Source organism: Cydia amplana, chromosome 13 (assembly GCF_948474715.1).
Source record: "Cydia amplana chromosome 13, ilCydAmpl1.1, whole genome shotgun sequence".
Taxonomy (NCBI): Eukaryota; Metazoa; Arthropoda; class Insecta; order Lepidoptera; family Tortricidae; genus Cydia; species Cydia amplana.
In genome coordinates this window covers 1,880,219-1,903,525 of record NC_086081.1, presented here as the reverse complement: position 1 = coordinate 1,903,525, position 23,307 = coordinate 1,880,219, and the positions used below count along the sequence as shown (strand labels likewise).

Here is a 23,307-nt window from a genome sequence, read left to right as displayed (position 1 = left end):
TAAAACGTACTAAAAGGTACGATCTGGCAACACTGGATAAGAATGAATGAAATAACCATAGATATAATAACAAGTGAAGAACGATTGATTTCGGCTGTTCGAGTTACGTAGAAAACCGTTGCTAAATTTAGAATTTATAAAGTTAAATTTACTTTTGTAGATATACTTGATCAACCAGATCTTGACAGTAGAAAAAAGCGGCAAATTTAAAAAATGTAGGCGCGAAGGGATATCGTCCCATAGAAAATTTGAATTTCGCGCCTTTTTTTACTGACAAGATTTGGTTGACCAGCTATAAATCACATCACAATGCAATAGTTTTGAAAAACTATACTAAAACTAAAATTATACTCTACTATTTAATTGAAATCAATAGAGGATTTATTAAATTTATAATTTATAATCATTTTAACAAACGGTTTTTTTTTGTTTTAGGTCTATGTTGACTAGCCACTCAGTTGCTTTTGGATTTCAAAAATTGTAGCGTAAATTGCTTCGCGATTTTAAGCCAATGTCCGCGCGATGCAGTGTCTTATTGAAAAATTAATTAATTGGCGTCTAATGAACCATTTGCTATGATTTTTTTACACAGAATAGTTAATAAAACAAGGAATCTGATTCCGTTGCTTAATGTATGGGTAATTAAAATAAAAATAATTATAAAAAATGCGTAAACTTGACACACTAAAAAAGTCGAAACCTTCAAGCAGAGATGTATTTAAAAAAAAAAAACTAAAGCGATAACACCTATTTTTTAGTATCGTAAAAAAAAGTAGATTAGTTCTTCTTTTATTTAGTACCAAATACCATATAAGTGTATATTAAAAATCCTTAAATAAACATCATTTCATTTTATGACACGTCACGCAAGAAATACGCAGGACGGATCGAAATGTTTCGTTGATTCATGATGTATTTTTGAATGGTTAAAGAGACTCAAGTACGGAAATATAGTTCTAATAAGAACAAGTAACTAATAATCTTTAATTAGAATAGTCACAGTTTGCAATTATCGCTTTCATTACGATTTTACAAGTAAATAACAAGAAAGTATTACGTACCACCGCAGTTTCGGGTTCTTTTGCCGATCAAAAACAACACAATATCACATTTTCACTATAAATTTTTCACATCATTAATCACAGAATGTTAGAACAAAACCATATTACACAAAAGAAAACTGCTAAATACGGAATTACACTAATTTAAACGTAAATAAACAAAGCCGATATAAAAACACCCGCAACACCTGATCCGACGCCGGTAGGACTGGCCGCCATGTTGAAAAAATGGCCGCCGCTGGTGACTAGGGTCGGGGCACACAGAGTGCGTTAGGCACAGGTAGGTCCAGCATTCGAAAAAGTATGCAGACATTATTTTCAGTCACCGTCATATTCTTATCTACGTTATTTAAGGTACTTTTCCTTCATGTGACATAGTCTGGGGACACCCTGTATATGACCATGCACTAATAAAAGATATACCAATAACCATGTGCAAATAATGTCAGGTTTCCCCAAAACACAATCTTAGTAGTTGAAACATTAGTAGGAACACATAACAAGAATGTACCACACGGGCACGCAAAGCGTCTAGTGTGCCTCATGCCTTACGACGTCCGAGCGAGACGTTCGCTAAATTGCTTTTGGTAGCTAGAGTTACCAGCCGCCCGGCACATACTTACAATTGTTTCTTTCGCTAATCCTGTATAACATATCACAGGTTTAAATGATTTTATGATTATAAATGAAACTTAATATTTAGACTATTTAAATAACAATATTTTATTTGAAAAATATGACTTATTCTTCAAAGTCTTATCAGGGCATGCAAAATCAGTCTCGGGAAATGTTTTAAATTTCCCAGGACTGGGTCAAACTCAGTCCCGGGAATTCCCGGGAAATCCGGAAATTTCGAGACTGAAGATAGCAGGTCTAATTTTAACTAAAATAAGTAAAATATTACCGTGCAATCTCTCTCTTCGGTCGTTTCCTCATGACTTTAGGATCTTGGTCATTACTGGGTGAACTACAAAGAGTAGTATAATATATATATGAGAGTGAACTACCTTTAGCAATTGTTGACAGAAAAAAAGTTGACAGATCTTATTCTTTTTTTTTCTCTCTTTATTTGAGCTTGTCACAGAAGTGAGCATGTCGCTCCATAAAAAAACAACAAATTAATATAATATGTTCTTAAAATTAAGTTATTCTACGAACTATAGCCAAAGAGTAGTATAATATATATATGACTATAGCCTTACGTATGAGATGCAATAGCGCCATGGCGGCGAAGATCAAATTCTTGTCTTGTATTGTATACATAGTATAGGATGCTATACTTGGTCAACCAGATCTTGACAGTAGAAAAAGCCGGCAAATTTGAAAAATGTAGGCGCGAAGGGATATCGTCCCATAGAAAATTTGAATTTCGCGCCTTTTTTTATTGACAAGATTTGGTTGACCAGCTATACCTTCTATGATTGTAGTATATCATTCAAACCATAAACCATTCATTCTCCTTGTCCTTCCTGTGCTGACTGGCGAACGCCGACGGTTCTCGGGAAAAAAAATACTGTTTAGGTTTGATAAAAGGAAATTTTCTGGTAGGGAAAATGCCGAAAAAGCCACCGCAAAACGCATTCTACTTTTTCATGCAAGATTTTAGAGAAGAGCAGAGGAAGAAAGGCGTCAACTATGGAAACTTACAAGAAGTCGCAAAAGCTGCGGACCCGTTTTGGAGGGTATGTTTACTATTTTTTCATTGTATTTATTAAAATATGATTTGTTGGCTATTACAAACTGTTATAAATAGTTCTGTATATACTCAAGAAGTAAATTTTATACGAACTTTTTCGACCCATTCAGCGGGAGACTACCATATTCACCATATCCGTCCTGCTTTTTTTTATACCTATCCCGCCGGGGTTCATCAAATATATCACATGTTGCTACATCGGCTACATCTCAAAATTAATGATTTCTGAGATCGACCTTAATTAAAAAAAAAAGATAATTCATATGTGGACAACTTTGGCTGTCACTATCTATTTTATGGTGATTGTACCTTCTAAAGAGCCGTATGTGGTTTGTGAGCTACGGTCTGCCGATCCCTGCCTTGAAAAGGCGCGTAATCCAAAGATAGTAGTCTCTGCGTAGTTGGTACAGTCAAGTGTAAAAATATGGGTGCACACATCATACTCAAAAATATGTCCCTCTCTTATGTCAGCGAATTAAGAACTATGGGACATATTTTTGAGGAAGTTATATGCACCCATATTCTTACACTTGACTGTACAATAATGCGAGTAATTTTAATTCTTGATCAGGAAGCACCTCCCCCCGTCCGAGCCAAGTTTGAAGCCATGGCGAAGCAGGCCAAACAGAAGAACAACGTTCCGGAAAAGAAGTACACATCCACCGGCATCTCATTGGCCGTGATAGACCAGATTCAGATGGAGGCACAGAAGGCTGAAGAAGATGAAGTTAGTGACATCAAGAGTTTTGTCAAGCTGAACTCTTTCAGCTCTAACGAAGGTATAGTATTGTGTTATATAGTCTGTTCGGAAAGAAATGAGTTGTGGAATGTATTGGGGCGTTTTTTTTTTGTTGTCTCCTACACTTTTTTTTCAAATTTGGGATTTTTTATGTTATTTCTACTCAAAATCACGAGTTCTTTCTATCCTAATAGGAGAAAAAAAGTGTCCCAAAATTTCCATACATTTTTCGATCTTTCCATTTCGCGACCGCCATACAAAGTCTATGAAAAATGGTGACGGAATGGAAATAAAAACCTTAGGACACTTTTTTTCTCCTATTAGGATAGAAAGAGCTCGTGATTCTGAGTAGAAATAACATAAAAAATCCCAAATTTGAAAAAAATGTGTAGGGGACAACAAAAAAAAAACGCCCATTGGGCCCCATACATTCCACTCTTAACGCCTTGGCAATAGAGGCGTGTTCAGATATTTGCGTTGCGCGGAGGAAAACAACAACTTATTTTGCATTATCATTTAATTTTATAACATAAGTACAAGAAATACTACAGATTTGGAATTTCTAGTTATTGTGTCAATTTTTTCATTAAATCTTTTACATTGTTTGTGTTATTAAAAGATAGTTAATTGTTGGAACTCTTTTCAGCCCTGATCCACGCTGACATTTACCTTATGGATGTTAACTTCTACTGTCAGGCCGGGACTGAATTTATCATCGGAGAGATCACTATCCTACGATTCAACTTAATAGATGGCATTAAGGACAATTACCATGAAATTATTAATCCAGGTAACTATGAGAATTTTCTAACTTGTTAGATCAGTGTGGTGAAGGCATATAAAACTTATTACGGGGAAGATTTTCATTGGGTATTTGTATACAAACGTCACTCATTCAGAAAGAAGAACTTCACTCCTGCTCTAACCTTATGTATGTGGACTTAGCAGGGTTCGAAAGGATAATTATCGCGATAATGCCTGATAATTATCGTTTTGATAATAACCTAATAAAATCTGTAAAAAAATTGCAAAAAACTTCCAATTATTATTTACTATCAAAGAATTCAAAGAAAATAAATATAGCACCATCCATACCTGGGATAATTATCCGATATTTATCGCGATAATGATCAAAGACAGGCGGACCTGCAGGATGGGGTATTCTTTTTGTCATTAGGTTTTTATTTTATAGGTAAGTTTACTTTTATTTTAGTATAAATTTTAATTTATTTGTAGTTTTAGTTTATTTAAATAAATTAGTATATATTTAATATGGTATAAGTTAAAATTATATTTTTTATATAGTTACTTTAATACATAAAGGTATACCATTTATTCATCTTCTTTCCATAAAAGTAAATAGTTTTTCAAAGACTATAAATATCTGGATAATTTCGAACCCTGGGACGATCTTACGAAATATTTGATAGTCACGAATAAATTATAATTATAATTATACTTTTTACTAACACACCTACCTTAATTTTACTAACATAATATGGATGTATTTGTATCTGAAATAAATGCTTTCATTTCATTCATTTCATTTCATATAGCTTATAAGTTGGAAGGCTAGTAGGCGCTCACTTTCGAAAGGACTATTGCCAAAGTGGACTCTAGGATCTTTTTAGATAATGTTTAATGTGTTTTATACTTCACAGACCGCATCCCTCCCGGCTATGTCAGCGATATCAAAATCGGCTGTGAAGAATATGGACTAGACATGCCCGATAGCTCGGTTCGGCGCTCAAACTACCTCCAAATCCTGGCCCACACGATAGACTACCTGAAGCAACAGCATCGGGGCAGTCAGGGGAAGAGTACCTTACCGCCTGTGTACACTATGCCGGATAAGGTGGCACCGGTGACCAACTTCATACAACAGATGTGCAGCCGAGCTTGTAAGTAGATAAAGATATAGTGCGTCAAGCAAATCTTGTCAGTAGCAATGTACTGCAAATTAAAGTAGGGTAACACCATGTAACACTCAAAGAGCAGAATTGCGCTAAGAAAAACAGCAATGTACATCGAACCAAAACGTGTTTATTTTTCCGCCCTTCATACGTCAGTTCGAGTGAATTATCATAACCTCAAATTTTAGTAATGTTTACCGTCAACGAGCATGATTGTACATTGTAGGCACCTTAGCTTTGCTTGAGGTCATGCATAATCTTGGTATTTAATGGTGACAGAAGAAATTTCTCTTGAAATAGAAACGATTCAGAATGTAAACAATAAGATGATGGCTGTCATTCACGATCCACATTCCACAGATAACACACAGATGACATGCGATTTTGGAATTATTTGAACACAGTGTTGCTAACCCGCGATTTTTCAAATTTGCCGCCTTTTACTACTGACAAGATTTGGTTGATCCAGTATAGTTTATTTTTCAAGGCTCGGAAAAACGCCCGTCATTTTGAAAAAAAATCATAATTTAGGATCCATTTACGAGTCGAAAATGTTCGTTTACGGTCTACGGATGTCATTGGAGCATATTTAATTGTTGACATTGGTATAAAGAAGTCTGTGTTGTACGGAAGAGGGTAATATTTTCAAAATGACGGGCGTTTTTCCGAGCCTTGTTTATTTTTCAAGTAGGCATATTGCAATGCGCTTATGAACGTCAAATAAAGCTACGCCGGGTCTAACCCTACACATCTGACCTGAGATTGAAAACTCGGCGGGACACATCTTTTCAAAAGTAAGTAATCTTGGACCCCAAATGCGTCGAATGATGGTCCTCTTGACCCCATCAGAGTACCTATTGCCTTCTATCTTGTCTAGTGAGTCTAATGGAGCATCAGGGAAAGTCAGGTAAAGAAGACCCTGTATTCTATATACATTACCTGATAAGGTAAGTGACCAATTTCATAACTGACAATGAAACCACATTCCTTTTCTTTAGGCAGTCATGTAAACGCAGCGACACTTATTTTGTTCCGACCTTTCAATTATCTTCATATCCTTTACCTCACCATTGCAGTAGGTATAGTTTGTAGCTTTCTAGTAGAGCCCGAAGGCTTATCCTATTGTCTATTGTTCAGTAAAACCGCACGTGCTACTTACCTGCAAAAAAGGGTCCTAATTATTCTATTTGGCACCTGAGCGCGGGCTAGTCCAACGCTCAAAAAACCAGTGTAGGTGCGCTCTCCGATAACGTGCCTTTGTTACGCATCTCGATGACACATTTTAGACTGGTTCTGTAGCGTCCGACTCGCCGGCACTCAGTAACCGAAGTACCGATTTTTTATGCAGGCGGTTGTGGCACGTGGCACGTGCGGTTTTTCTTAACAATAGACAATAGGATTAGCCTTCGGGGTCTATTAGAAAGCTACAAACTATATGTTTCGTTATTTTTGTCCCATCTACTACGAGTATAACCGCGTCAAACAAGGGACCCACCGTGAACTTGACACCCTACCTACTTATCCAGGCCCATAGACTAGGAATCCTCTAGACGGAGTTTAGAGCAATTATTTCATGAAACCGATGCTGCCAAAAATACGGGGGTGCGGGGGGACGAGGTGAGCGAGTCCCGTGCCGTGATTGGTCCGTTCAAAGACTTCAAAGACACGGACCAATCACGGCAAGGGATTCTGACACTTTGACTCGAAGATGGAGTAAAACTACCGTATATAGTGGCAAAGGGGGTAGCGTTACTATGCTCAGTCTAGAGGATGTCTTGTCTGTGTCCAGGCCCTTTATCTTTCATTGGATTTTGTAATCTATTGTTTATAGAAATAACGTCCATAATCCGTTGAACCTACATGTGATGGCTCTAACGACTTTCTACTAACTTGTTTACGGTAAAATAAACAATTGCTTCGTGTTTGTATGTCGTAAGTACGCTGTTAAATGGGGCATTATCTATGAAAAGGGACCTTATTGTCGATGGCGCTTACGCCTCACAGCGTCGCGCGGCATTGCATTTATATCGGAGCATCGGTAATAATGGCGTAAGCGCCATCGACAATAAGGTCCCTTTTCATAGATAACGTCATAAATTGGTGGGACAAAAGAACACTAGCAACACATTCGTTCATAACAGGGATGTTGATTTTTAAAGGCTCACATCCGCGGATGCGGATGCGGATGTCAAGATAGGTACATAAAAACGCCAAATATTACATTTTAGTAATTTTTATTTCAGAAAACCGGCCAAGTGCGAGTCGGACTCGCGTTCCAAGGGCTCCGTACATTAAGTCCCACTCACGCTTGACTGCTAATTTCTAATAGGATTTTTTGGTTAATGACTAAATTACCTAGCAGTCTAGCACTTACGCCGACGCTAAGACGTTCCTGTACCGACCTGTTCCACATCCGCATCCGCATTAAATCCGCATCGATTTTATGCAGATGCGGATGTTAAAAATAATGCGGAAGTTCCGCGGTTGCGCATGCGGATATTCGCAACATCCCTGGTTCATAATCACGCATATCGCTCAGTCCTATAATTCGACTTCATTTCATAACCCATCTCATTTTCTTTCACACACCATCAGGGATGGACCCAACCCTTGAGTTACGAGAACCAGATAACGACTTTGTTAAAGACATGTGCATCAGGGCTTGTAAGTAAATCATGTGTCAATCTAATCTAGAAGAATGCTGCTTGCGCTTTAAGTAGGTACTGGAAGATTTGGAAGCACCTTCATCTCTATTATCTATCAGGGATGTTGCGGATGCCGATTTTTTGACATCCGCGGATGCCGATCTTTCGACATCCGCGGATGCGGATTTTTAAAGGCTCACATCCGCGGATGCGGATGCGGATGTCAAGATAGTACCATATAAAACGTCAAATATTACATTTTAGTATTTTTTATTTCAAAAAACCGGCCAAGTGCGAGTCGGACTCGCGTTTCAAGGGTTCCGTACATTAAGTCCCACTCACGCTTGACTGCTCATTTCTAATAGGTTTTTTTAGTTAATGAATAAATTACCTAGCAGTCTAGCACTTACGCCGATGCTAAGACGTTCCTGTACCGACCTGTTCCACATCCGCATCCGCATTAAATCCGCATCGATTTTATGCGGATGCGGATGTTGAAAATAATGCGGAAGTTCCGCGGTTGCGGATGCGGATGCGGATATTCGCAACATCCCTGTTATCTATGACGACTATGACCTATTATAATTTTCAGATTGTAATTTAATTTTAATTTTGTGTGTAATATTATTATTTTAATTTGGTGTGTGATAATTTACGGTGTTTTACTTACTTTTTTGTGTTTTGCGCTTATATTTAATTCGGTGTTTTAGAATTGTTGAGTTCTGCTACTTTGATTTAGATTTATTGTGTTTTGCAAATCGGTGCAAGCCTCAGAAAATTAAAAAAAAAATTGTATTTAAACTTCTAGAAAATTTTGAAATAGATCTTTCTCAATATTATTAGTTTTCTAACACTCTAGCGTCGGCACATTAGTAGTTTTCTAGTTTTTGAGAGTTGATATGTGACATGTCCTGAAGTTCTTTATAACCAACAGTGTGAATTAGTTATTATCTCATTTATTACCAATGGGGTTGGCAACTGTCAAAGAATTGCATAGATGGCGCCATCATAGCTTGCCCCTTTTTTCTATGAGATTTGGCTTAAATGGCTGGCATCCAGGGCATTAAAAACCAAAGATTTGACACAATTCTAGGGAATGACAGGGCAAGCTATGATGGCGCCTTCTGCTAAATACTTCGACCGGCCAACTCCATTGCACTTTATTATGATAATTAAATTACGATTAGCCCACACACCGCTCGGCAAATTTATTTACAGAGTCCCGTTTTATGTATTGCGGCATAATTCATTTTAATTTTCAACTGTATGACTTTTCAGCCGAAGACGACCGTCTCTTCCGCGTGTACAAGCTTGACACCCTCTTCTTCCACATGATCAACGCACTCAAGTCCCATCAGGACGAAGGCTTCCCCAAGCAGTCTCTGGCTCTCACACAGCTGAAGAAAGACCAGTTCAAGTACAACCCTGGGCTAGGGTGCGAGGTATGTTCAACATTGTCAACACTAGCTAAGCACGCTGTTCAATCATATGATGAGTAGTCAAGTCCCATCAGGACGAAGGCTTCCCCAAGCAGTCTCTGGCTCTCACACAGCTGAAGAAAGACCAGTTCAAGTACAACCCTGGGCTAGGGTGCGAGGTATGTTCAACATTGTCAACACTAGCTAAGCACGCTGTTCAATCATATGATGAGTAGTCAAGTCCCATCAGGACGAAGGCTTCCCCAAGCAGTCTCTGGCTCTCACACAGCTGAAGAAAGACCAGTTCAAGTACAACCCTGGGCTAGGGTGCGAGGTATGTTCAACATTGTCAACACTAGCTAAGCACGCTGTTCAATCATATGATGAGTAGTCAAGTCCCATCAGGACGAAGGCTTCCCCAAGCAGTCTCTGGCTCTCACACAGCTGAAGACCAGTTCAAGTACAACCCTGGGCTAGGGTGTGAGGTATGTGCTACACGTAATCAAATTTTGGATTAATTTTTAACATATAACAAAGTCTCGCAAAATATTTCCAACCTTACTGTCACTGAAAAAGGCGAAAAAATTAAAAGTTATAGTTGATTATGATAAATAACAGCACAATGGGGTTGGCAACTGTCAAAGGTTTGCATAGATGGCGCCATCATAATTTCCCCTCTTTTTCTATGAGATTTGGCTTAAAGATTTGGCATCCAGGGCGATAAAAAAACAAATTTGACACAATTCTAGGGATTCACAGGGCAAGCTATGATGGCGTCTGCTAAATACTTCGACCGGCCAACCCCATTAAATTAGCATGATTGACTTATTGACAATAATAAATTGACAAATTAGTACAAATAACCATTTGGCAATATATTGTGGACGCTATTTACTTAGACTTAGTTTTGAGCTTTGACGTCATTTATTTTTAATTTTTAATTTAATTTATTACTAATATGTAAATGGTATTAATGTCATTATGCTGCCTTATAGACTAGCTTAGAATAGAATAGAATAATAATACTATTGTGTGCCCTAACAGGGTGTCATGATCTGACCATATACAATGTAACATCTAATGTACATGACAATACAATATGAAAAAAGCGACCAAGTGCGAGTCGGACTCGCCCATGAAGGGTTCCGTATTTAGGCGATTTATGACGTATAAAAAAAAAACTACTTACTAGATCTCGTTCAAACCAATTTTCGGTGGAAGTTTACATGGTAATGTACATCATATATTTTTTTTAGTTTTATCATTCTCTTATTTTAGAAGTTACAGGGGGGGGGACACACATTTTACCACTTTGGAAGTGTCTCTCGCGCAAACTATTCAGTTTAGAAAAAAATGATATTAGAAACCTCAATATCATTTTTGAAGACCTATCCATAGATACCCCACACGTATGGGTCTGATGAAAAAAAAATTTTTGAGTTTCAGTTCGAAGTATGGGGAACCCCAAAAATTTATTGTTTTTTTTCTATTTTTGTGTGAAAATCTTAATGCGGTTCAAAGAATACATCTACTTACCAAGTTTCAACAGTATAGTTCTTATAGTTTCGGAGAAAAGTGGCTGTGACATACGGACGGACAGACAGACAGACAGACATGACGAATCTATAAGGGTTCCGTTTTTTGCCATTTGGCTACGGAACCCTAAAAAGTCATGCATGAAGCTATAGTCTATTTTTTTATTCGGTAGACTGAAATGACAGTTAATAGTATGAACATGAAATGTCATTTCATACTGTTAACTGTCATTTCAGTCTACCGAATAAAAAAATAGACTTTAGTTGAATTATGAATTAGCATGATTGACTTATTGTTCGCAGTCTCACGAGGAAAAGGACAAGTCTGTGGAATGCACGCTGTCCCGCGCGCAGCGCTGGGCGTACACCATCCTGGACAGCATCTGCCCCGTGGCCGGCATCGAGGCCCTGCCCGGCTGCCACGTGCCCCGAGAGTTCCATGTCGATGTGAGTATAGTAAGAATAAGAATAAGAATTCGTTTATTCATGGCAAACTAAACTACATTTAATACAAACTTATTACAAAATAGTTATTTGTACAACAAGAGATCAAAGTTTGATATTTCTTCGAGTGCTTATTTTGAGTCCCGTGCAAGCGAAAGATTCTATAATAGATTCACGAGCGTAGCGAGTGAATCTAATTTAGAATCTTGAGCGTAGTAAGGGACTCAAAAGCGCACGAGATGTAAATAACTTTGATCTCGTGTAGTACACAACATTTTTCACCTCAGCAGTGAGAACATATTAGAGAACCCGAAAAATGTATTCCTTCTTCATCACTTACCTCTATTCACTCATGTTTTCTTAAGATATACCAACAATTAAATTTTCACCTCAGCAGCTCGAACAAGGGTACTTTGCTACTTAAAAACAGTGAGCAAAATCGCATTTTGCTCATTTTGTCCTTTCAGTGAGCAAAATGCGATTTTGCTCACTGTTTTTAAGTAGCAAAGTACCCTTGTTCGAGCTGCTGAGGTGAAAAGTATATTTTAAACAGAAATTATAGTTTACCACGAAATGGTCTCGCCTCAGCATAATGCTAACCCGAAAGTCAGCGCTGGTCTCCCGGCGAGACCATTTGTGGGCCACGAACGCAACCGTACAACACGACCCTATAAGTAAATGAACGCAAACGCGTCCACTTTGCGCTCTGCGCCTGCGCGTGCATGTCAAAATGTCATGATGACTTACAAGGCCATGCCGTACAAGTATTGTTGGATATTAACATTCCTATATGGAATAGGTTAGGTTTATTAAGAACCAATAGAGAGAACAAATTAATCAAAATGTCAGATACACCAAAATTACATTAATTATATAAAACATCACATAAACACACTACATTTCTACAAATTACACAACACAAAAAAAAACAAAGCAGTCAGCAATTAGTCAAAAATCCCACCCCGCGTCATACCAGGCGCAAAGGTGCCCAAAACGCTCGCCGCATTACCGCGCTGAATCGCGATGGACAACCTCTGCACCAGGAATGACCCGGAGCGGGGATCCAGGCCTCTTTCTCGCAACCGGTTCCCAACCTCCTTAAATAAACTATATTATAATATGTTACTTAAACATTAGTTGTTGTGAAAACACGTGAAATAAACTTGATAACATTACAAAGAAAACAAAATACAAGCATGCAACGTAAAATAAGCAATACTACATAACTGATTTAGATTCACAGTTACTTTTGCCGAAGCGTGTGTTTTACAACTTTAGCATATAAGAAGCCCGGCTTTAGTTGTTACAAAATACAATACACATATTCCACGCAGAACAAAATAGTCTTTAGTTTATTGCGTACAAACTTAGTATACGGGTGAATCAACTTGTTGTCATTCGTTGCCATGGTTACGTTCTCCTGGGTCACTCTTTAAAACCTGACTTTTAGGGTTCCGTACCCAAAGGGTAAAAAACGGGACCCTATTACTAAGACTTCGCTGTCCGTCCGTCCGTCTGTCACCAGGCTGTATCTCACGAACCGTGATAGCTAGACAGTTGAAATTTTCACAGATGATGTATTTCTGTTGCCGCTATAACAACAAATACTAAAAACTGAATAAAATAAAGATTTAAGTGGGGCTCCCATACAACAAACGTGATTTTTGACCGAAGTTAAGCAACGTCGGGCGGGGTCAGTACTTGGATGGGTGACCGTTTTTTTGCTTGTTGTTTTTGGTTGTTTTGCTCTATTTTTTGTTGATGGTGCGGAACCCTCCGTGCGCGAGTCCGATTCGCACTTGGCCGGTTTTTAGGCTTTTAAATTCACCAAACACGCTTTTTTGTGATACTTTCCATTGAGGTTCATGTACCGAGCGTGTCAGAAGAAGGTGGTATACAATGTCTTCCAACAAACTAAGCTACTATTGTCTCTTGGCTGACCAGACAGAATAACAAGAAATAGTTGACTTCCCCTCTGGGTTGGAAGGTTAGGTGATTGACGTTAGCCGTCAATTATTGTGATTAGTTTGTCAAACACTCGTGAAAATGGACCTACCATTCGAATACAAATGGAAAAGTTTGAGATGAAGAATGGAGTTGTCCGTCACCACTGTGGACATCAGTTAACTGTTTATTAGAAAAGTAATTTTACCTTAGTTAACTGTTTGTGAGAAAAGTAAATTTACCTTTAGATTTAATGTTCGTTTTATTTTCAGAGCATCCTCAACTTTAAGGAGCAGAGGAAGGACCGCGCTGGGCCGTCCGTAGCTGGAAGCAGCCCAGTAAGTGGCAACCACTTTCTTTTTTTTTCGTGCCAGTGGACAGCCTATAGCACTAAGACATACTAACTAACTAATATGGCACAGCGACCCAAAAAGGGTCAACACCCTCTTCCAAAGAGTCCAAGGCCTCCGGGACGAGAGCACACCACTTTTCCCGATCCTAATTCATAATTCATAATATCTTTATTGCGTCCATGTTCATGTTTACATAGGATGGTATTACAACATTATAAAGTCGGTACATGGTACCCTGTTAGGGCATGGCAATAATCTTAATACTAAATACTAATTAACGGTGACTATTTACAAATAATACTAAACTTGTCATAACATAATTTGAGAATACATTGCAAAATTCATTATACTAAATAATAAAAAATCTTAATTAAATAGGATGTATGCGGCATTACTTAATAATTTTATAATTGTACAATTCATCATTATAAAAGCTCATTAATAAAATTAAAGAAATATAATAAAAATATAATAATTTAATGGGTGTGTTGGTTCCTACGGAGTTTCCTGCCAATTATCGGCTTGGACGGCGGGATCCCACTGGACTGAAGTCATAATTTTAAAATAATGAATGAACTACAGAAGGTTATACTTGTACATAGTAAGCACTGTTTGATGTATGATATTATGATATGCACAAAAAAATACTTAATTCTTAATTGTTTATGAAATATTGTACTAGCGACCCGCCCCGGCTTCGCACGGGTTAACAAATTATACATAAACCTTCTTCTTGAATCACTCTATCTATTAAAAAAAAACCGCATCCAAATCCATTGCGTAGTTTTAAAGATCTAAGCACACATACAGACAGACAGCGGTAAGCGACTTTGTTTTATACTGATTGTTTTTATGAAATTTATTTTTCAGGCGATGCTATCATTCAACAGTTCCTTGAGCGAATCATTCGGCGAGACCACTCTAATCAACAAATCTGATAGCAGTAAGTTTCAACTTGATATTTATTAAATTTTCACAAAATGTCTCTAGGGCTACCGATTTCTTGGTGACCCTAGAGACATTTTGAGTAACGCGAGAGACATTCAAAAAGGTGTTTCGCCCATTAACCGTGAAAACAATGTATGAAAACAAGTCGCATTGAAAAATGCAGTATTACGTGGGAAATTGTATTATTACTAACTTTGTATAACTACTGCAGTTGTAACAGACTTTTTTTTAATGGAAATCCAATCAAAGAAAATTCAAAATTTTTACAATATTTATTTATGTAATATAATGTAGTTTATAAATATAAGAACAGAAATAATGGCAATACCTACTAAATTATATTAATTTAAAATATGTATCTATATAAATATTACATTATTTTCTAGGCATTCGCAAGAAGACGCAGCCGCCTATGCGCATGCCGAAGACCGATTGTAAGTATAAAATATATTAAAATATGAAAATAAATTATCCATTATTTATAGCTCAGATTTCAACGGTTAATTTGTTTCGATTTGTAACTGGATGAATATTTTTTAGGTGTCATTCGTTACCATGTTTATGTTCCCCTGGGCAACTCTTAAAACCTTTATTCTTATAGTCCCTGGGACATGGGACAGAATAATAAACACAAAAAATGTTGATCCAACCAGGCAAAAAGAAAACTATGAATGAGGTTGGCCGGTCCAAGTATTTAGTAGATGGCGCTAGCATAGCTTGCCCTGTCATTCCTTAGAATTGTGTCAAATTTTTGTTTTTTTAATGTCCTGGATGCCAGCCCTTTAAGCCAAATCTCATAGAAAAAGGGGCAAGCTATGATGGCGCCTTCTACTAAATACTTGGACCGGCCAACCGCATTCATAGTTTTTTTTGCCTGGTTGGATTAAGATTTTTTGTGTGCCAACATAAAATTGCCAACCCCATTGTTAACGCCTCAGATTTTAAATTAATTTTGTATTCAACATAAACGTCTGTAAACTATACCACAATGCTTAAAAATAAAGGTAAAGTATATGAAACATTTGGTTGAAATATTCGCTGTCATCGGGTAACTCAAGTCTCGGTAGCTCAGTCGGCAGAAAGATAGACTAGTAATCCAGAGTCGCGAGTTCGAGTCTCGCCCGACAGTATTTTTTTTTTACTTTTCCTTCATTTTCAAGCCTCACATTCCGGCGATTTTTGACTCTGATTGCTATCCTACTACACCGTTTCATATATATATTTTTTTATAATATGTTTTTAGACTCACAAGCGCTCCGGCCTGCTCCCGAGCTGACGGAAAGCGACCTGCTCACCAACAGTTTCGCGCAGGCCACCATCGCCGGCAGAGGTATGTTACCACACTGTGTGTCCCGTGTGAGCGAGACAGCGGTATGTAGCGTAGCGATGTCCCACTCGCACGACGAAGTATGTTTAGACTCGCAAGCTCTCGAAGCACCATCGCCGGCAGAGGTATGTTACCACACTGTGTCCCGTGTGACCGAGACAGCGGTATGTAGCGTAGCGATGTCCCACTCGCACGACGAAGTATGTTTAGACTCGCAAGCTCTCGAACCACCATCGCCGGCAGAGGTATGTTACCACACTGTGTCCCGTGTGAGCGAGACAGCGGTATGTAGCGTAGCGATATCCCACTCGCACGACGAAGTATGTTTAGACTCGCAAGCTCTCGAAGCACCATCGCCGGCAGAGGTATGTTACCACACTGTGTCCCGTGTGACCGAGACAGCGGTATGTAGCGTAGCGATGTCCCACTCGCACGACGAAGTATGTTTAGACTCGCAAGCTCTCGAAGCACCATCGCCGGCAGAGGTATGTTACCACACTGTGTCCCGTGTGACCGAGACAGCGGTATGTAGCGTAGCGATGTCCCACTCGCACGACGAAGTATGTTTAGACTCGCAAGCTCTCGAACCACCATCGCCGGCAGAGGTATGTTACCACACTGTGTCCCGTGTGACCGAGACAGCGGTATGTAGCGTAGCGATGTCCCACTCGCACGACGAAGTATGTTTAGACTCGCAAGCTCTCGAACCACCATCGCCGGCAGAGGTATGTTACCACACTGTGTCCCGTGTGAGCGAGACAGCGGTATGTAGCGTAGCGATATCCCACTCGCACGACGAAGTATGTTTAGACTCGCAAGCTCTCGAAGCACCATCGCCGGCAGAGGTATGTTACCACACTGTGTCCCGTGTGACCGAGACAGCGGTATGTAGCGTAGCGATGTCCCACTCGCACGACGAAGTATGTTTAGACTCGCAAGCTCTCGAAGCACCATCGCCGGCAGAGGTATGTTACCACACTGTGTCCCGTGTGACCGAGACAGCGGTATGTAGCGTAGCGATGTCCCACTCGCACGACGAAGTATGTTTAGACTCGCAAGCTCTCGAACCACCATCGCCAGCAGAGGTATGTTACCACACTGTGTCCAGTGTGACCGAGACAGCGGTATGTAGCGTCGCGATGTCCCACTCGCACGACGAAGTATGTTTAGACTCGCAAGCTCTCGAACCACCATCGCCAGCAGAGGTATGTTACCACACTGTGTCCCGTGTGAGCGAGGCAGCAATATGTGGCGTAGCGATGTCCCACTCGCACGACGAAGTATGTTTAGACTCGCAAGCGTACGCTGTCAATGTAACCTTCAACGTTTCCAATACGGTTTAGACTTTAAGGCCCTTCTTTCACGAGACTATTCAAATGCTACGCGGCTGAGATGCAAACCATGATCGCCTACTGGTATGCTACTCGTTTCCGCACACGTTTACGCAAATGAGACTATTTTGTGTCATTTGCGGAACAACATTGGTGCGACAATGTCTAGCTCCAGCGATGAAGACAATCTTTGCTCTATTTTTATTGCAAGAACACAACACACAACCACATAACATCTCTCCTACATCTTTCTCACATCATCACACACACAAGCACTCACACATACACACATACCAGGTCACACTAGGTCTTTTCTTACATAATCAGGCAGCCTATAATTATATAAACATGGATACTTTTCCACCTCTTGAACGAAATTTATATTAAAAACTTGTTCCGCCGCCATCTTGAGCATACAACGCGTATACGACTCGAGTCGCGTGCGACCAGCAAGACAGTAGCGTGCGACTGATATCAAACGCGTCGTCGACGCGTCTCGTCGTGTGCGAAACGTAGGAAATAAATATGGCGGGCAGGGATCGGAACCGGTTTTTTGCAAAAACTTAGAAATAACCATATTTTTCGAATTATTTTATACTCGAAATGTAGGACTCAGTTGTGTTTTTAGGTTACGACTTCGTATTATTAGATTGCCCAATTAGAAATGAAGTAATTAGCAAAGAACGAAAAAATACCGTTTCCGTTCCCATACAAAAAATACCGGTATCCGATCCCTGATGGCGGGTACTCACAAGCGACGCGTAGGATACGCGTACGAAACAGAAATCGCTTGAGAGTAGCCTCGTGAGAGAAGGGCCTAAGAGTGAGGCCACACTGGTGCGTTGCGTTGAGTCGTGTTGTTTCGTCGCAAGCGTCGTCGCAGCGTCAACGGTGCGTCGTTTTACATATGAGACGACCGGTCTGGCCTAGCGGGTAGTGAGTGACCCTGCCTGTGAAGCCGATGGTCCTGGGTTCGAATCCCGGTAAGGGCATTTATTTGTGTGATGAACACAGATATTTGTTCCTGAGTCATGACGCGACGCAAACGCAACGCAACGCACAAGTGTCGTCTCTCTCTTATATTTGCTAGCTTATGCCAGAGATATAGACGTATAATATCTAAGGACGGGCTAATGGGGCACTAAAAATGGTATTAGTTCAGCGGTGTTACTCACGAATTTCAGCCAATCGTGCAGTTTAACGCATCTAGTTTGCTACACTTGCGACCAATAGCGCGCGTAATGCGAACTCGTTAACCAATCGCGCGCGTGATGCGAACTCATCAACCAATCGGGTTGTAGCGATTTCACACCGCTGTACTGGACCCTGTCATGCTTCATTACAGAGATGTTGCGGATGCCGATTTTTTGGCATCCGCGGATGCGGATTTTTAAAGGCTCACATCCGTGGATGCGGATGCGGATGTCAAGATAGATACATAAAAAACGTCAAATATTACATTTTAGTCATTTTTATTTCAAAAAACCGGCCAAGTGAGAGTCGGACTCGCGTTCCAAAGGTTCCATACATTAAGTCCCACTCACGCTTGACTGCTCATTTCTAATAGGTTTTTTTGTCTAATGACTAAATTACCTAGCAGTCTAGCACTTACGCCGATGCTAAGACGTTCCTGTACCGACCTGTTCCACATCCGCATCCGCATTAAATCCGCATCGATTTTATGCGGATGCGGATATTCGCAACATCCCTGCTTCATTATTATTGCCCGTAAAGCCAGTCCCTAGATATCTATGTCAATGGCCAGAGATATTTGTGTGTGCATGACGTTGTTCGGTGTGACAGATGGCGTTCAAATGGATAAAATACCCTATTCTACTATATTTTAACCTCCTGAGACTAAAATGTACATTACAATATACATATATATTCGTGCAATCTAATTTGAACCTTTTATGAACCAAATAAAGTTGCATTTCTTTTGATTCATTGCTTTTTAAAACAAACGAATTTTGTTCTAATTTACTTATAGAATAAGGTTCAAAATCATAATTTGAAAACTTTATATGGTGGTTCCTTTCCTTTTTCAGGTCGCGGTCGTGGTCTTCAAACTAAAATGAACAAGTAAATACTAAACTACCTACAAAGTAAAACAACGGATCGAACGAGACCGGACAAAATATAGATTTTGTCTTTATCACGTGATAAAAGTGACAAAATAGGTCCACCGATCTATATTACTTTTTACACGACTGCCCAAACAAAAAGAGTGTATTGTTTTGTTGTTGTTTATGTTTGTATGTATTTACAGTATATACGGTAGTATGGTGCTACATTACTACACCGGTGCTATAATAAGCACATTACATATCTACGTCGAAAATTTAAAGGGCCATATGTATTGTAAAACGCACGAAGCGCTGGTGGCCTAGCGGTAAGAGCGTGCGACTTGCAATCCGGAGGTCGCGGGTTCGAACCCCGGCTCGTACCAATGAGTTTTTCGGAACTTATGTACGAAATATCATTTGATATTTACCAGTCGCTTTTCGGTGAAGGAAAACATCGTGAGGAAACCGGACTAATCCCAATACGGGCCTAGTTTACCCTCTGGGTTGGAAGGTCAGATGGCAGTCGCTTTCGTAAAACTAGTGCCCACGCCAATTACTGGGATTAGTTGCCAAGCGGACCCCTGGCTCCCATGAGCCGTGGCAAAATGCCGGGACAACGCGAGGAAGATGATGATGTATTGTAAAACGTTGTACGATACACGTGCGAATAGGTAATTCGCACTTGTATCGTAAATAACTAATAGTAGTCTAGTATAGGTAAAGACTTTGACTTGAAGGGTATAATCAGTACTATAAGTAGGTTAAGAAAAATTACAGAATTTAAATGTCTTATAAAGAATCTCTTGGTGTTATTATAAATATAATATAATATAGCCTATAATAAGCCTCGTCCTGCCTACCATTGGCCATTTAAATTTAACCCTTTTTTTCGAAAATAAGAGTTGATTTTCCTTTGTTTCACATTTTAAATACAAAAAAGTCTCAGTGTAACCTCAACCTATCCAGTCTTTTAATTTTTACAGATGTAGTGCATAATTGTTTTCCTTCGTACACAGACAAGACATCCTCTAGACTGAGCATAGTAACGCTACCCCCTCTGCCACTTATACGGTAGTTTTACTCCATCTTCGAGTCAATCCCGTGCCGTGATTGGTCCGTGTGTTTGAACGGACCAATCACGGCACGGGACTCGCTCACCTCGTCCCCCGCACCCCAGTATTTTTGGCAGCATCGGTTTCATGAAATAATTGCTCTAAACTCCGTCTAGAGGATTCCTAGTCTATGCCATCGTATTTTCTCGGAAACGTTAGTACTTAGTATTTGTCATGCTACTTCAGTCACCCTCAGTACTTTTTGTACCGAGACTGACTGAAATAGCAAGACGCGTACGTACGTTTCCGTGAAAATACGAAGGAAAATAATTATGCACTACATCTGTAACTTGCTAAAAACGGAATACCTATGTCCTTTAGGAATCACAATGGGCAGGACTAGGATAGAATAAGTGACTAAGTGTATTAAATTTTCTTAAGACCCTGTTCATTTGATTTTTTGTCCTTCTAATGCCTATATAGAGTGGTATATTCGTAGGTAGGTACCTATTATTAATTATTTCAATGTACTTTAAACCATAATTCGATTGGACAGAACAATTATCTGTATTTCGATTTTTAAAAAATCAACCACATTTCCTACATTATTGCTTTCAAATTAATATTTAAACTGTCTATTTTTTGTATGATGGGCCTTAGGAGGTTAAACATCTATACTAAGTTTACTTATATAAATAATAGAAGCTAAATTTGTTGCATTTATATACTAAGGAACTTATAGATAAGTCGAAGGAACCATTGTCATTTTGAACCAAAACTTGTAAATTACCCTATAAGGGTATAAAAATAGAAATCCATATTTTCAAAATTATATTTCTGAAATAGTACAGTACCTAGATATATTCGTGTTAGAAATTGTTGTCAATTTATGAGATTAAGAGTATGTAAGGTTACTGTTGTATTATGCTTATAGTTTTTTTTGCTTATTGTTATAAGGTAAAAAGTTACCTTCCTTCGCTTCAGTCTTTATTGTGAGATTTAACAAATGACACAAGGCATTATAAATGCCTTGACAATATAAGGATATTCCTAGGTGTTACCACCAAACTTATAAAAAATCCCAGTCGTTACCACAGAATAACTAATAGTACTACTCGTTACCACCAATTCACTTTCTCAATAGTTACCGCTTGGAAAAAAGCTAGAAAAAAGCGCGTATAAGCCTATAAAGTATTTTTACGATGCTTTTAAGAATGTTAGTTACGTACAGATGTAGTGCATAATAGGGATGTTGACAATTTTTTGGAACTGTGTTCATTTTGTAGATAGATACGTAATAATACTAATAATTACAGAAAAAAATATTAAAAAAATATATTCATTAATTTTGAATAAAAAAACATGTATAATAAGTTTCGTGTTTAAATTTCGCGCCTAAACGCTCCAAACTATCACGTGACCTTGATGACGTAACGGCGTTTTAAACAAACTGCTGTCAGTCATTTTTTTAAATTCTTTATATGGCAACTGACAACATTTTTTTAAAGCCTTAACACACTACCGCATCGGACAGCGACCTTCTTTCTCGCTCTAACTTATAGCTGCGTCCTTAACGCACCACCTTACACACTATCGATTCGTGCGCCGCACCGCACCAAGATCGCGTTTCGGTACGATAATCTGTAGACACTTAGGCTTGTCTTTGGTGGTTCCACTGTGATTACGTCACGCGCTCAGATTGGCGTTTGCAGTCACGTGATACTGGGCATTATTTTAAATACTTTTGATTATTTTTAATTAATTTATTACGCATATTTACACTTGCAAAATATGATTTTCCGCGTTCTAATATTCCCTGCTATGGTAAAAACATAACATGTTATATATTCGCGATTCATGTCAACATCCCTATTGTTTTCCATAGTATTTTCTCGGAAACGTTAGTATTTGTCATGCTACTTCAGTCACCCTCAGTACTTTTTGTACCGAGACTGACTGAAATAGCAAGACACGTCCGTACGTTTCCGGGAAAATACGAAGGAAAATATTTATGCACTACATCTGTATTATGTCCTGAAATAGCATTATTTCTTGTGGAAAATGATTGTTATCGGAAATACCCGTCCAATTTACTGTCAGGACTGATTAGAGTAGGAAAGAAAGATTATCAGATGAAAAGAACGATATAATTCATAATAATTATATACCGGCAGTATAGTAAGAAATGTCTCGGATCACATGTAAATATCTGGGAGACCGAGCAAAGCTCGGAAAACATATAAAAACTCAAAAATGCGCGTTTTCCCAGAGATAAGACCCAGCTACATCGATTATTCTCCCCCGAAAACCCCCATATAGTAAATTTCATCGAAATCGTTAGAGCCGTTTCCGAGATCCCCGAAATATATGTATAAATAAATAAACAAGAATTGCTCGATTGAAGGTAGAGTGTCATTCTATGGAACTTGCCAACTATGTAAACAAAGGTCACTAGTAAATTCATATTTTTTGTACAGTTTCGATATGGCGGTTTGTTTACATAGTTGGCAAGTTTATAGTTAGAATGACACTTTATTAGATAAATACAAGTGATCTCAGGCTTTCTTGTTTACCGGCCAAGGTGTGTATGTGTCACAGATATACGGTAGTTTTACTCCATCTTCGAGTCAATCCCGTGCCGTGATTGGTCCGTGTCTTTGAACGGACCAATCGCGGCACGGGACTCGCTCGCCTCGTCCCCCGCACCCCAGTATTTTTGGCAGCATCGGTTTCATGAAATAATTGCTCTAAACTCCGTCTAGAGGATTCCTAGTCTATGGTATGTGTATACTATTTTTCTGTCCGAGGGAGCAGGAAAGCGGTAACTTCGTTTAG

General features: G+C 39.0%; 1 protein-coding gene across 1 annotated transcript; it reads left to right on the top strand.

The window, feature by feature from the left end:
• Positions 1 to 2,571: 2,571 nt before the first annotated feature.
• LOC134653220 (protein maelstrom homolog) lies at positions 2,572 to 19,482 on the top strand. Its single transcript, XM_063508548.1, has 11 exons — positions 2,572 to 2,743; positions 3,329 to 3,536; positions 4,143 to 4,286; positions 5,158 to 5,397; positions 9,333 to 9,496; positions 11,311 to 11,454; positions 13,668 to 13,733; positions 14,619 to 14,691; positions 15,083 to 15,130; positions 15,940 to 16,026; positions 19,403 to 19,482. Exons 1-11 carry the CDS (start codon positions 2,615 to 2,617, stop codon positions 19,438 to 19,440), a joined length of 1,341 nt encoding a protein of 446 aa, XP_063364618.1. The 5' UTR covers positions 2,572 to 2,614; the 3' UTR covers positions 19,441 to 19,482.
• Positions 19,483 to 23,307: the final 3,825 nt, after the last annotated feature.